Source organism: Lagopus leucura, unplaced genomic scaffold (assembly GCF_019238085.1).
Source record: "Lagopus leucura isolate 7727_CA_CO unplaced genomic scaffold, USGS_WTPT01 Super-Scaffold_100043, whole genome shotgun sequence".
NCBI lineage: Eukaryota > Metazoa > Chordata > Aves > Galliformes > Phasianidae > Lagopus > Lagopus leucura.
Window position 1 is genome coordinate 2,583,034 of NW_024962290.1, and position 14,543 is coordinate 2,597,576.

General features: G+C 53.2%; 1 protein-coding gene across 3 annotated transcripts; it reads left to right on the forward strand.

The window, feature by feature from the left end:
* The first annotated feature begins 335 nt into the window (after positions 1–335).
* CD34 (CD34 molecule) lies at positions 336–10,733 on the forward strand. Of its 3 annotated transcripts, none has more exons than XM_042884122.1 (8): positions 336–674; positions 3,797–3,931; positions 4,473–4,795; positions 5,206–5,283; positions 7,108–7,255; positions 7,494–7,534; positions 8,160–8,324; positions 9,448–10,733. In XM_042884122.1, exons 1-8 carry the CDS (start codon positions 596–598, stop codon positions 9,589–9,591), a joined length of 1,113 nt encoding a protein of 370 aa, XP_042740056.1. In that variant the 5' UTR covers positions 336–595; the 3' UTR covers positions 9,592–10,733. The 3 variants fall into 3 exon arrangements, with proteins under 3 accessions (XP_042740056.1, XP_042740057.1, XP_042740055.1); XM_042884123.1 differs by having other exon boundaries at positions 338–674; positions 4,470–4,795; positions 8,160–8,394; positions 9,448–9,536; XM_042884121.1 differs by having other exon boundaries at positions 339–674; positions 4,470–4,795.
* Positions 10,734–14,543: the final 3,810 nt, after the last annotated feature.

Below are 14,543 nucleotides of genomic sequence, written 5' to 3' on the forward strand. Positions count from 1 at the left end.
TCGTAGACCTCCCCTAAATCTCATTCAGCTCTCAGTTTGACCAGAGTCAATTTAGTGAAGATAATGGAATTACCTCTCTTCAGGTCAGTGATGATTTCACATCCTTGAATTCCATGCTAAATTTGCTGAGAGAATCTCAGCTTCAGGAGGCATTTTTCAGCATTCTCATTTCCTGGGGGTTCCCCATACCCACTGGGGGTGGGTTTGGGTGGATTTGGAGCAGCTCTGCTGGGCTGGAGCCCCTTTGTGCTCTCAGGAAAGGGTTAAAACAGTGAGGGCTGTGGACTCCTTTGCTGGGGGAGATTTGTTCCGTCTGTTTGTTTGTTTGGAAGTGCTGGCAGGAAAGCAGGGAGGAGAAAATTACCTAAGTGATAGCGAGGTTGCCATGAACTCTATAAAACCGTGGGATCGAATCAGGCAAACTCCACCTCGCCGTCTTGAACCAATGCACAACTCCTGACTTGAAACCCACCCCAGCACCGAGTGAGCTCAGGGACTTGAACTCCAACCAAGCACATGAGCTCAGCAGTGCTGCAGAGCTGAACCCACGAGCGGTCCCAGCAGCACCCAGAGTTACGGGGAGCCCCGAGTCGGAATGCTGTGCAGGGGAAGCGTGCACATGATGAAGTGGAGGCAGCTTTTCTGGATCGCGTTCTGCCTTGTGAAGTTGTCTGGTGAGTCTGCGGGCTGCAGAAGAGATCGGGGATGCAGCTGCTGGGGAATGGAACGGCGTGGGAATAATGCATGGGGCAACTGCTTTGTGTCTTTGGAAAGGGTGAAGCGTGGGGAATGCGTTTTGTTGGGCATGTAGTGGGAGCGGAGCAGATTGCAATTTCACATGAAGAGCACCTGACTGATGTTCTGCAGAGCAGCGCTGCACTGTGCGCCCTGCCCAACACACGAGGTGCTGCAAACAGAATGCTGCAGGGCTGGGAAGGACAGCAGTCGAGATGGGAGAGCTCCCTAACGGTACTGCAGATAACACAGGGGGTGCAGATGCAGCTCAGGACACCCCTCGCTCTGCAGCGGTGTAAATCTGTTCTGTGGCAGGGACTGAACGTTTTGTGAAAATCGGATGAGTCTTAAGTATTAAACTCTCCCATTCCAACTCTTCAAAGTAGTCATCGTCTAAAATATGCATATACATATTAAGAAAGGGTTATTCTATATGGAAATATTATCATTTTTGTCCCAAGCCCAACAACCACAAAGTAATAAAAAAGTGCAGCAGCGCTCCGTGCGGGCGCAGAGTGCTGGGACAGCAGCCAGGGACCCGCGGGTGTCATCAGATGCAATTCTCCCAGCTCCTGCCAAAGTGAGGGACTGCCTCTGTTGAAGGAATTTGCTGTGTTTTGCTCTTCTGTTCCACGGCGCTCCTTTCCCTTTGCTGCTGGGGTGGATTTCTCACCCCGGGAGCTGCGCTGCCCTGCCTGCTGTGTTCATGGCACAGAACGGAGCCTCGCAGGTGGGGTGAGCTCTGGGCTTCTGGCCATGCTCAGCTCCACACCTGTGTGGGACAGAGGAGCTGTGTTTTGGATGCTCCCAATGCAAGCGCTGCTGGCCCATGTCATGTTCAGTCTTTTCTGCCAAGCTCGATTTTGTTTCTTGAATGTCGTGTTGTTGGGAAGCATTCTTTCTTTATTAATTGTTTTCCTGCAAGATCCAGAAAAGCTCTACAAATCAGTGATGCAAAGGAGGTTTCCAATGTCCACGTGCAGCCTCTGGTGCCCTGAGCCCGATGGAGCGCTCCCGCAGCCCCACACCCATATCCTGTGCAAGGAGGGATGGGGGAGGGCAGGGATTTTATCAGATATTTCCAGAGGGAAGAGGGCTCCACCCGCCCCAGTTCCTGCCACATGGCCGGGAGCAGCACGGCTGGGAATGTGTGAGTAATGCAGGACGGAGCTCCTCATTGCAATCCCAGAGCTGTGGGTCCCAAGGCGCACGGGAGGTGTAATTAAAGTCCAGGGAATCCCTCTGGGCTGCACCTTCTGCCTTGCAGGGCTGCAGGACAGGACAGAAAACGACTGTGAGCGCAAAGCAAGGCGTTTTTTTTTTTCAAGGCGTTTCCTGAGCTTTTGGCATTGTGGAGTTCTGCTTTCTGTTGGACCCGGTTTAGCAAAGCTGCCAAAAACGTGTGTGCAATAAATGGCCGCTTCAGGGTGGACCCTCCAGCTCACGTTTGGATGCTTATTTGTCTCGTGAGTTGCAGTGCTGCAGTAAACCTCACCGTGATTTCCGTAGAAGCAGCTGCATGTGCCACAATGGAGGGAGGAAGAGAGCAGCGCTGTGTGATGCATCTTCTTGCAAACTGCACCCAGCAGTAACCCAGGCTTCAATCTGTGACATTCGGCGATGAAAAGGCTTTGATCAGAAATACCTCAGGTGCCATGCAGATGTCTGGAACAGTTCACAGGTGCTGGGGTGGCTGTGGTGCTTTGGGAGGTCACCTCAGTTCCAGTGATGTAAAGTTTCCGGCTGATTGCCATGCAAACACAGAGCTGTACGCAAAGCCTGGCTTTAACTTTGCACTACTTCAGTTCTGGGCACAGGGCTCACGCCTCCTGGTTTTGATTTGTTAAAATTCTTTAGAAAAACTCAGGGATGGGATTGGCTGCAACTGCCAGGGAGGGGAAAGACCTTCCCTGAGAGCAGAGCCTGACTCCAGCCCTGACCACCTGCACCCACCCCATCAGAGCCCCCAGCAGCTGCAGCGTTGCTCCCGAGCAGCCCCACAGGGACTTCTGAGCAGCAGCACGGCCTTCAACCAACAACCCAGGTCCTCTTGGCCTCCTCCAGCTGAGCACTGATAGCTTGAGTTAGGAGAAGTTCTGCCAGGACGATGCTGAAGTGCACAGTGCTGAAACGCACAGCGCTGAAATGCACAGCACCCAAATGCACAGCATCCTAATGCACAGCACCCAAATGCACAGCACCCCAACAAATGGCACCCCAAGGCACAGCACCCCAAGGCACAGCACCCCAAGGCTTGCTAAGGGCGCAGTGCACACCCAGCCCCACTGCTGGCATTGCTCAGCCCATGTCAGCACTGCTCCCTGTGGAAGCGCTGCTGGGAAGGGTGAGGTAACGCTCCTTGGAGCTGTGCTGGGCAGGAACACAAACGAAACAACGTATTTTATATTAGTTTGTCTTTAGTGTCTGGATAAGAGTCTTCAACAGCAACAGCCCTGCAGGAGACACTGAAGCAGCTTGCAAAAGTGGAAACGGGAATGTAAAAGGTTAAGAGATGGGAAGAAATGTGTTTTCACTGACTCATGAAGTTCACAGCAGAAAGGAAAGCTGGAAGTGTCATCTCTGGAACACACCAGGAAGCAATATATAAACTTTAAGTTAGAGCAACAAGCGACTCCCCAAACATTCTGCTTTACCTCCAAAGATGTTTTTGCTCATGAGTCAGAGCCTGAGCCGCAGCCAATGGGAATGTTTCTATTTACTTTGACACGCTGCCTGCGGCTGCAGATCCAACTTTTGTTTCCCGAGGCACACAGAGATCTCTTCCAAGGCCTCAGTCTTCTTTCCAAGGATTATCGATTCAAGCTGCTCCACAATCCAGCTTTGTGCAGCGCTCCGATGGAGCTCAGGGTGTGCAGGATGAGGGCAGAACTGGGCCCATCCTCGGTGCTCGTAGAGCTTTGGTGCTCGCAGAGCCTTTGATGCTCTCCCAGCTGTTTGCTCTCTGGACCCATGTGAGCTCAAGGCTCAACCTCCCTGTGCAGCTATGGGACAGGGCTGGATGGGGGCCTGGCTGCAGCCCCTAATGCTTCTTCTCCCCCAGGTTCCGCTGCTGACAGCCCCACAGACAGCTTAACTGCTGTGTCCTTGGCCGTGGCAACAGCACAGAGCAGCACTGGCAGTATGGCACCCACCGGCGTCATGGGCAGCACTGCACCGACACAGGACAGCAATCCTGGTAATCACTGTGTTGTTCATCAGATTCACTCAGTGCGTGGGTACGATGTGTCCTTAGAAACCCAGCGGTCAGAGAATGGGCTCAGAAAAAAGAACCCACTGGGAAAACCCATTGCTTTATCCCTGTGCAGCCATCAGAGCCAAGCAGCACGGCTCGGGCTGCCTGCAGGCCTGGTGGCTCAGCCCCATTCCCTCCATCGAACAGATAAGATGGGATGGGACGATGGCCTCCTTAATTTTTTACCCCAGCTCTCTGATGGCTCCAGGTCAAGGGAGGGGGGGGGGGTCGGCCATGGCACCCTGGCAGTGTTGCAATGTGTGCCCAGGAACTGAGCCCACTGTGCACAGATTATGGAGCTCATGTAACAATTAGGCAACCTAAGCAAGCCTAATGCATTTCTTACACGGCCAACGCCGCGTTCTGATGCTGCTGGCTATGACAAATCAATATTGTACTTCAGTCAGCACAATGCCACGCACTGATTGCAGAGGACTTAAGCTTTTCTGTGCATCTTTCTCACTGCATTTCTTCCAAACAGCAGCCACTACTCAACCCACATCAGGCAGCCCCAGCTCCCCAGGACTCAGCAGTGAGCACAGCCCTCAGTCCAGCACCCATCCCAGCGCCCATCCCAGCACCCAGAGCAGCACTCAGACCAACCAGACCCCCACACCGCTGCTGGACAACCATCCAGAGGACACAAGCAGTGAGGCACCCACCACGCTGAGCCCAACACCGCACCCCAGAACAACAGCAGCTGCACACCCATCTGCATCAACACTGCTCAGCTCCACAGCCACCCCCAGACTGACGGCGGTCTCAGAGGCCACAACACAGCTGCACACATCTGGTGGTGTCAGCAAGGTGAGAGGAGGGGGGTAGGGCTGCACATGGTCTGCATTGGTGATCCCACGCAATGGGGAGAGTGGGTGGCTTTGCATCAGGGCTGTGAGCAATTACAGAGGGTGTCTCGCTCCCAGCCCTGTCTGGGTCTGCACTGTGGCCTTCATGGGTAGGGAGGGATGAACAAAGCTGGTGATGCAGTGCATGCACCTTGGCCAGGATGAGTGAGCAAAGCACAGGTGCTGCAGAGCCCTGCAAATTGGGGGGCAACCCAGGAACCTTCAGCACTGTTCTGTGAGCTGCTGAGCAGAGGAGACAACACAGGCATTCTGGAGGGGTCTTCTGCTTTCAAAATCATCCAGCTCTGCATTTTGGACAGCACACACTACTCCAGTGGTTTGCTAATCCCAACACTGCTTTCTGACTTCCAGCCCATCACGTGCCACAACATCAAAGAAGTGAGAGACGGCGGAGCCCTCTGCCTGCGGCTCAACGAGTCCCACACCTGTGTGAGTGCTGCCCTACCTTTACAATGGGGAGGCACATGGGAGGTGGGGGGGGGTCACCAGGGGTGGGTTTTGCATCACTTGCTGTCTGGAGGAGATGGGATCGCTGTACCGGGGGTCGGTTTGGGGTGGAGAGCTTTGCACTTTCATCCCTGAGGGAAAGCATTACAGCTGTGCCAAATAAAAGGGGAGGACGGCTGCTGCAGCCCCTGGAGGATCCCAAAGGGATCCCAATGGAATCCAGCTTTCTGGTTACATAAATCCTCCTTTTTCCTCATGAAGCTCTGGGGTCTGTTTGGCTTCTGAAGTCTCTCCCACCACATTTAACAGGAAACTGCCTTTATTGTTCTCCTTCCTCTCCTCTGTTGGGAACACAGTCGCCTTTTCTTGTCTTGCCAGCAGCCCAGGGAAGGAGCCCGGGGGCAGAGCTGTGTCCCTGTCCGTGCTAACTCCCAGGGGAATCTCAGGCACTCTGTAACAGCCTTCGGCTTTTTGCACCAAAACCATTCATAGGAGCAAGGAAGGGGCAGCTGTGGTGCTGCTGTGAGTGGGAGCAGATGTGCTCTCCATGCAGGAGCTGCGGGAGAGCCCAACAGGAGCAGGACCTTATGGGACAGAGGCTTGGCAGCACCCTGGGTACAAATGACAACGATGAATCTTATTTTGCTGGTCAGCCATGCTGCGACCACTTTGGGTGGGTGAATTCCTGCTTGGCTTCCCTTTGTAAATTGCCTGTTACATGGCTTTTAGGGTTGCCAGTGTTTGTGGTGGTGGTGGTTTGCCAGGGTTGGTTATGAAAGCTCCCGAGTTCAGCTGCCATCTAGTGGCACCGGGCCTCCTGGCATTTGCACGGGTTGCACGAGCATGGATGGTATAGCATGCAGGATATCCTATAGGGCCGTAGCAAAGTGCATGCCCTGCTCCAAACTGCAGCTGGGAACTGATAGGAGCTGCCGAGAAGGGGCAGATCACAGGGAATGGCTTTGTGTCCTTCCTGCTGACTTTTCCCAAAGCAAATGAGCAATGAGCTGGCACCCAGCTCTGCTAATTGCAAAGGGAAACTCTGATACGTGGATGAGTTCTTTCCACAGCGTAGAAAGGAAAGTACACACTTGGGCCTCTTGTTCCATCTTGGCCTTCCTTGTCCCCACGCCAAGCTCTATTGAGACAGCTGAAACTGATTTGTTTGTTATTCTGTCGTGGATGGATCTCTGCATTTTTGTTTGCTCAGTGTGCCTGTTGGTGTGGGACTCCAGGGGAGGGCAGGCGGCGTGGAGCTGCGTGTGGGACAGAGGGGCTGTGATTGTGGCCCAGTGGGATGGGATAGGATAGGATGGAGTGGGATGGGATGGGATGGGATGGGATGGGGATGGGATAGGGTCAGTGGTTCTGCTGGCGGACAGCATCTGGAAATAGCTGCAGGGAGAAGGACAGTCCTGTCCTATACAGGGACCTGCCCATGGGAGGGAAAGGCTGCAGTTCTCCTCTTCCTCTTCCACCCAAGCGAAGGCTCAGCTCTAAGAAGTGCGAAATGCGTGTTTTGTTGCCTGGCCTTTGATCAGCAACCTAGAGAAAACACTGAAGACATTTCCTAAACAGGAAGGCAAAATGCTTCTTTGTTATTTCCCCTCCCTCCCAGCTCCTGCCCGGGATCCTGAAACAATGGGGCTCTTCAGGCTGCTCACTCTGTCCAGAGATTGGAGGGACTTGCCATGCCATTCAGAACCTAAATTTAGCTTTGTTTAAATGTCACTTGCAAGAGTTGCTATGAATATCTTAATTTCATTTATCCTTGGTTTCATGGCTCTTTGTTTGAAAACCTTGCAGAAACATTTTTTGGATACGAAAGGCTCGGATTTATGGAGCGCAATCTGTGAAGAGGATGCTCACCGTGTGCCCCCACCCTGCCAGATCAAACTCGCCACGTCTGAGGTGGACCAGGAGTGCCTGCTGCTCGTCCTCGATGGGAACACAGGTCAGGAGCTGAGCCCCAGCCATCACCACGCCTCAGGCCCCAGAGAGGGGCTGGGGAGGTGTCTGTAGGGCACCGGTTCTCACTTGCAGCCTGGGAGGAGCTCTTTCTTGTGGGGTTTTGTTTCAGCCATGGTGTTGCACCTGGAGGGGTGAAGGGGTTTGTGGCTCCTGGGCTCCTCATGCTGATGTTAACTGCAGTGTGATGCTCATTGTAATGCAGTTCTGTTTAACAATTGCAGATCCTGCTATGGATGTGCTCCGGGAGTCTCATTGGGAAAAGGTAAATGCCCAGAGAGGTCGGGGGCTGGGAGTGGGGTTTAGGCAGCTCAGTGTCAGGATGGTCTCAATGCCTGGAGTCCATTGCTGTGCCAGGCAGCAGTGAGCCCAAAATCAGTGCAACGGTGCCCCAGGATCCTCGATGCAAGCACTGAAGGTAGAATTGCTTGGAGCAGTCACTGTAAAATTGGGTAGTGTCCTCTTTAAAAAGGGCTAGATCCCAGTGATAACTCTTAGGATGTAATTGGAACTCTGCGTCTTCAAAGCATTGCGTGATGTTAATTAATTCCTGCTCTCAGCACTGCAGTGAGGCTGCTGCCGGCTCGTAAAGCTGAGCTCCAGGTATCCAAATAAAGGCAGCCAGCAGAGCTGCAGCAGCTCACAGATACTCCATCCACGCAGATGCATGCTCTAAATCTCAGGTTTGGGGTAGCAAACCTCACCATGCAGCAGCAGATACTGTGCTGTGAGCAAAGCACAGAGCTCAGGCAGCACAGCCCAGCCCTGTTTGTGTGCATCTCCCAAGGAGGTGAAGAGCAGCTTTGTTTGGAAGCCGCAGAGCAGACGCACACGTTTCCTGTTTGCGAGGCTCTTGGCTCTGTTTGGCAGTGTTCTTTTTGTTTTCTCAGTTCGGAATCAAATCCCTCGAACGGGGCAGCGTGCGGAGCCATCAGGACTTTTCTCGGAAGACACTGACGGCTTTGGTCACCTCCGGGCTCCTGCTGGCAGCTCTGGGCATGGCTGGGTACTTCCTGATGCGGCGGCGGAGCTGGAGCCCCGCGGGACAGAGGCTGGTCAGTGCCTACAGGTGGCAAAGCGCCCGGTAGCCAGGAGCCGGCGCCCCGCCGCCCATTTACTGATGCTGTAAGAAAGGCTCTTCCTCCCCTCGCTTAATAAAACGTATCAAGAAAGAAAGAAGAAATGCTCCTATGTCCATGTTACACCCTGAGCGCTCAGAACTCCTTTGCCATGAGTTTCAGGGCCTGGCTTTTCTCCTGTCATTGTTCACGGGTGGTGCTGCAGCCGTTGGAGTGCTTCGCTGTCAGAAAGGTCGCACTCCAGATGTGCAAGAGGCAGCTGGAGCCCAGCACTGCTGGGTGCAGCCCTGGATGGTGGCAATGGGGCCAGCACATGGTGGGAGCTGCTGGTGTAGATGCTGAACAGCATCACAGCACTTTTCCATGAGTAGCATAGACCTCATTGCCACAGATACGGGGTGAGGAATGAACAGAGATCAGAGGATGCACACAGGATGCACAGTGCTGGTGCCCATCCTCTGCTCTCCTCTGCTGCTGGCTTCAATCTCTGCCCACAGCCCAGGGTCACCAGGTCCTGCTGAACACCAAAGGATCCATTGCATCCCTATGGGGCCTGCTGCATCCCTATGGGGCCTGCTGCATCCCTATGGGGCCTGCTGCATCCCTATGGAAACTGATGCATTATGGGCATGTGCAGTGAGTGTGCCTGAGTAGGAGATGATGGCAGCTCCTTGCAGCAGTGTCAGTAAAGAGCCACAGAGCACAGCTCTGTATGTGCAGGTCCAAATGCATCTCCATGCTGAAGTGCAGAGCTGAGCTGCTGGAGTGTTGCTGCAAGGGACTGGGGAAGAGAAGTAGGAAACTCCCATAGCTTTCATTCCATGGTGGTTCTTCTTGGCCACCAGAGGAAAGCAGAGCCCCTCAGAGCTGGGGCAGCTCTGCCAACCCAAGGTGGGTTATCCACCAGCACCCACCCTACAACTCCTCTTTTCAGGTCCCAGAGGACAAGCACAGCTCTGGCTGCCAACAGGGCTCCATGTCCACATGGCTCTATGTTAGCAGGTGCCGGTCCTGTGCCCACAGGATGCCACCCACCTTCTGCTTGGTGGCAGAGCCGCCTTCCCCTCCCTAACACCACCTCTCCTCTTGCTGCCTGCAGGATGAAGACCACTACGACCTGGAGACTGGCAGCCAGGGCAGCCCTGCACCGCAGGAGAAGCCGAGTGCCAACGGGGCACAGGAGAACGGTGCATCCCGGAACGGCCGCGGCACCGCGCAGAGCCTGGCCGACACCTCCATGTGACACCACGAGTGCACGAGTGCCTCACATTGAACTTTTTCATCTTTTTTTTTTTTTTTATATTCTTTTTTCTCGTTTCTGTGAAGAACTTCACCGTCTCCCCGAAGCACGTTGCGCTCCAGCGCTGCTTGGGGCCGTTTCTCTGCTCTCCCTCCTTCTTCCAATGACTGCACAGGGAACTTCTTTACTGCCATCCTCTGCTTTTGTTGTTAAAAGCACACGGTGAGAAATGCAGCTGAGCAGAGGAGGCTGAAGCCACGATCCGAGTTGCAGCGTTGATCTGAGCACCAGCAGCCCCAGGATTTGGTGGTACCGTGATTTAAATAGTTAGATTGGGATTCCAGTGACACGAACCTTTCAGGTTTCAGGGATTTATGTTTTTTTATCTCGTCTTTAAGCACAGGACGTCTTCCTCCTTTAAAAGCATGGGGTGTTTAATCCCCTCCTCACCCTTTGTGCCATCTTTGACATTCCTTCGTCTCTTAGAATGTACTGAAGCTCTGTGCAACACTCCCAACGTGGCATTGAAGGCTGAAATACAAACAGACCTTGAGCTCTGCTGACCCCACCGGGGTGCAAGTAGATGTTTTAGAGTGTTTTGGGTCTCGCCCATCTCCCAGCTTGGAGATGGCATTAACACCGCTGTAGTGATCCATCATCACGTGGTCCCATCACCTCACCCTACAAAATGGAGCTTTGGCCTCCATAGGACTTTGGGAACAGAAGATGCCAAAGGGCTCCTGGTCAGACATCTGCTGGACTCTGTGATGGACGTTTCCATTCAGACAAAAACAAAGCATTTTTACTTTACAGTAACAAAAAGCCAATGCTGAAATGCCAATAACAGGAGCAAACCGAGCGCCGTTCCCCTGTGAACTGCTTCTCCCAGCCCTCATTTTAATCATCTCAGTGAAAAAAAAAAAAAAAAAAAAAAAAAAAAAAAAAAAAAAAGAGAAAAAAGAAGCATTAGAAATGAGTGTCCTCAGAGCCGCCGCGTGTTCATCCCGCTGGGACGTGGGGCTCAGGACCACACCTCAGTGAGCCCTTGTTTTGCAGCACAACGTGATGACTCAAAGCTGTCCGACACGTCTGCTGGACGAGTGACGTGCATCAAGTTATTAAACGGCGTTTGTTTGATTTTCTGATGTTTACCATGTGCTGCTAATTCCTGGAGAAATAAACGAGGCTGCAGGCTGATGGCTGGGGGCTGTGCTGACAGCAGGGTGTGTGTGAGTGCAGGAGGAAGAAGGCTTCCTCTGTGCACCCAAATAATGGTGTTGGAGCTTCACTCACCGCCTCTGCCGTGCACACGGTGGGGCTGAGCAATGGGGCAGAGCTGCAGGGCATGGACATGGGTGGGTGCCCACAGGTATCCATACCCATATCTCCACATCCATGGGCATGGATAATATGGGGTCTCTGGGTAGAGGAGATCTCACTCCTCCCTGCACGCTGCTGGAATAGTCCTGTAAAAGCAGTGGTTATTTTGGCTGCTGTGTTTTTCAGTGCATACATTGCTCAGAGATTTGGGCTCCACAGCATCTGAATTGTGCTGCCCTGGGTGTGGGCTTAGCTGTCTCCATCTCTCCCAGACCCAGGGGAGCACTGAGCTGCAGTGCCAGTAGGTCGGGGAGGCTGAGCTGGAGTCCCCCAACAGAAAGCATGGACTCAGGTGGGGTTCACTTAGATCCCAGCTCACTGCAGCTCCTTCCACATACCGACATTGAATGATTGTAGCTGCTGTGCTGTGAGGTCCTTCCTGGTGTGTGTTCTGTTTCCTTTTGGCAGGCCCTTATCTAATCAGCACTATCTGCTGCATCAGAAAAGAGAGATCTAATCAAAGCTCAGGTGCATTTTTCACAGCTCTGGGTACCTCCTACAGCCAAACTGAGACAACAACAAAGCCAGCCATCAGCTGCTGGGGCAGAACAAAAGGCTTCACAGGAACATCCTGGTGGGCACGGAGCCGAGCGGGGCTGTAGGACCAGCGCTGTGGAAGGGGCTGTGGGCGGCCCTGCCGAGGCAAAAGTGCTGCTGTTGTTCCTTCCTTATCAGATCCCTCACATCCCTTCCTCGTGGACCTTGCTGGGACTGTGGCTTTTTCTTCTGCTCACCCAGTGCTGGCACAGCCATTGAGTGTCACATCCGTGCACCAGAACGGAGCCCTGGTGCCATGCAGGCAGCCCCGGACCTTTCCTCAGGCTGAAAGCAGAGACTTTGTTCAGCAATGAGAGATACTTTTATGTCTGAGCTGCCACAGTGTTACTGTGAGCTTCAGGTTTGCTCGGTGCATTGCTGAAGCCAACCAAATTCATCAGAGCAAGCAAGTTTTAATTAAGTCTTATTAACTACTTCTCTCGGCGGATCTTCCGTGGTGCACATAGCAAAACCAGCACGACCTTGCCAGGTGAGCCCTGCACAGCAGAACAGCCCATCCCACATCGGGAGAAAGCAGCTCCCTGTTCTCCTTTCTGCTTCCTCATCCTTCTTCCATTGATGCAGAGCCCCCCAGCAGTAGGACCTGCCCTGCATGAGCAGCCCTGTCCCACCTGCAGCCCCAGCTCCTCTCCTGCTGCTCCTTGTGCTCCCCCAGGGCACCCAGCCTGTGTGGGTGCTAAAATTCCAGCTCAGTCCCTAACTCTGCCCCACTGCACTGTAACAGCCACCAAAAGCAAAGCCACATCCTGCTGAAACACAGGGGGCACCAAGATGCGCTGCAGGGCTGTTTGGAGGACACAGAAGTACCACTTCTATGTTGGATGTCACAGGTGTGTGTAGCAGAGATGTTAAGTCATGGCCTGAAGCAGTGATTGAGCACCTGGTGGGGAAGCAGGGCTGAGCCAGGGAAGCTCAGGTGCAGGCAATGTACCTGAGTGACTGGAAGAGGTGGAGCCAGGATTCACCCCTTCCCACACCTCATTTAAGGGTGGAGAGGAGCTGAGGGCATCTCTTGCTGGAGATTCCTGCACTCTGAAGCCTTCCAAATGTAAGCAGCTCTTTTTCTTTATTTCTGCATCTGTGGCTGCTGTATTTAGGCCTGTTCTCATTTGCTGCAGCCGTACCCTTTGTCACCCTGCTGTTATCATGGTGCTTTCTCTCCCATTATAGCATTACAGCATGTGAGTACCAGCACAGGCTGCAGCCTTGTGGGCCAGCGTTGCTGTGCTCTGAGGTTCCTGCACAGCTTAAAAACTGCAACAGCCGAAGCCTGGGATATATACACACATATGTATAGCAATGCTGCTATCTGCTGGCTGTGCTCTGCTAGAACAGTGGGGCTGGCACCTGGTTGCCTGTGAGCACTGCTGCCCGTCAGTTCCTGCTCTTGCATAAGGCAAACCACATCCCTGGGGTGTTTATTTTTAGCTTGTGTATTTTCTTTTTTATTCTTGTGATTTAAATAATGCATTACCTACCCTGAGTTCTTTATTTCCTATTTCTGCTTCTTTTACTCATGATTTTTTTTTCCCCCCTTAATCTTCATGTTTGCATCTTCCTTCTTTCCTTATCTATTGCCTGCCCCAGAGGCTCTCTGCTGCTTTGGCAACGTGCTAACATGTTTGGGAACGATAAGACATCTAATTAATAGTTTAATTAGCAGTACAAGGTCCTAATAGCTTATTAAAGGAAAATCATTCAGAAGATTCTTTTCCTTTTCTCGCGTTGGTTCCATACCCTTTATGAGCACGTGATAAAACGCTTTTGAATGGTGCTTGGAATGTAGCAGGGGAAGCGGATGTGTGATTTCACGGGGGATTTTACACCACTAATACCATTATATATTATTTTTTTTTCTTGTTTAAAAACAATTTAACAGCTTAGCAGAACTGTGAGGGAACAACACTGCTGTGGCGTGGCCGGTGGTCCTGGAGGAGGAGCGATGCACCGCAGCCCTCCTGGCTGCATGTGAACGCATCCTGCATTTCTCAGAACCGAATGGGTTTGTTGGGTGGGAGCCTTGGCTGACCACATCCAGGCTGCACTCAGAGCCCCCCAGCTCCTTTCCCAGCCCCCAGGCTGCAGCAGGAGCCACAGAGTCGCTCTGCTCGGATTCCAGAGGCTGCGGTGTTTTTCCTCTGACCCATACAAAGATTTCTTTCTAAATTTATCTCGGTGCTCATCGCAGTCCCACTTAGCAGCAGATTACGAGGCCGGGCCAATTCAAATGAGGGCAGGGGAGCCTGGATCGTGGCCTAGCCCTGACATAGGGCAGGATGGCAGCACGCGGGGCTGGGCTCAGTGCTGCACACCCGCACTGTGGCTGCATCCAGAGGCTCTGCTCTGCTCTCCCCTCCTGGCCCTCCGTCCCACGGGGCAGTTCCAGCACGCTGCTCCTCCTGCACAGATTGCAGCACGAAGCTGGGTGTGCTGCACGTGAGTGTGTTGCACCCCAAGCAGCCAAACATCCCTCGGTTCCCCCCCGTGTCACAGCTGCACGTGGCAGCACTGCACCCCTGCCCACCTTGGCTGCTGTCTGTAGGCTGCTCTGTGCAGAGCCCACCACGCTGAGGATGCAGGGGATGCAGCCTGGATTGAACCATCCCAGCAGAATGCACGGGTGCTGCTAATGCTGTCTGCACTCTTTGCATTCAGCAGTGCAGCCCTGCACGGGGGGTACGTTCCGTTTGGAATGAGAGGGATATTATGCAGTTACAAGGACGGCATAACGGAGAGAATGCTCCACTGGTGCCATTTCCTTATGTGCTGTCAGCGAATCACTTCATCTGCGCTGTGCCGAGTTTCCCATCCATTAAATGGGGGGTGATGTCCCCTCTGCTTCCTAAGGGGGAGCGGGAGCAGCACCTCCGATGGCTGCGGGCACAGGAAGGTGCCACGGCGACACAAAGAGCCGTAAAGAGCGAGTAAGGATTGCAGCCCTGTAGCACCGACCTTCGGAACCGGATCCCTGCTCCTCATCTCCCGATGTTTTTATTGGGTTCTGTTTGTTTATGTTT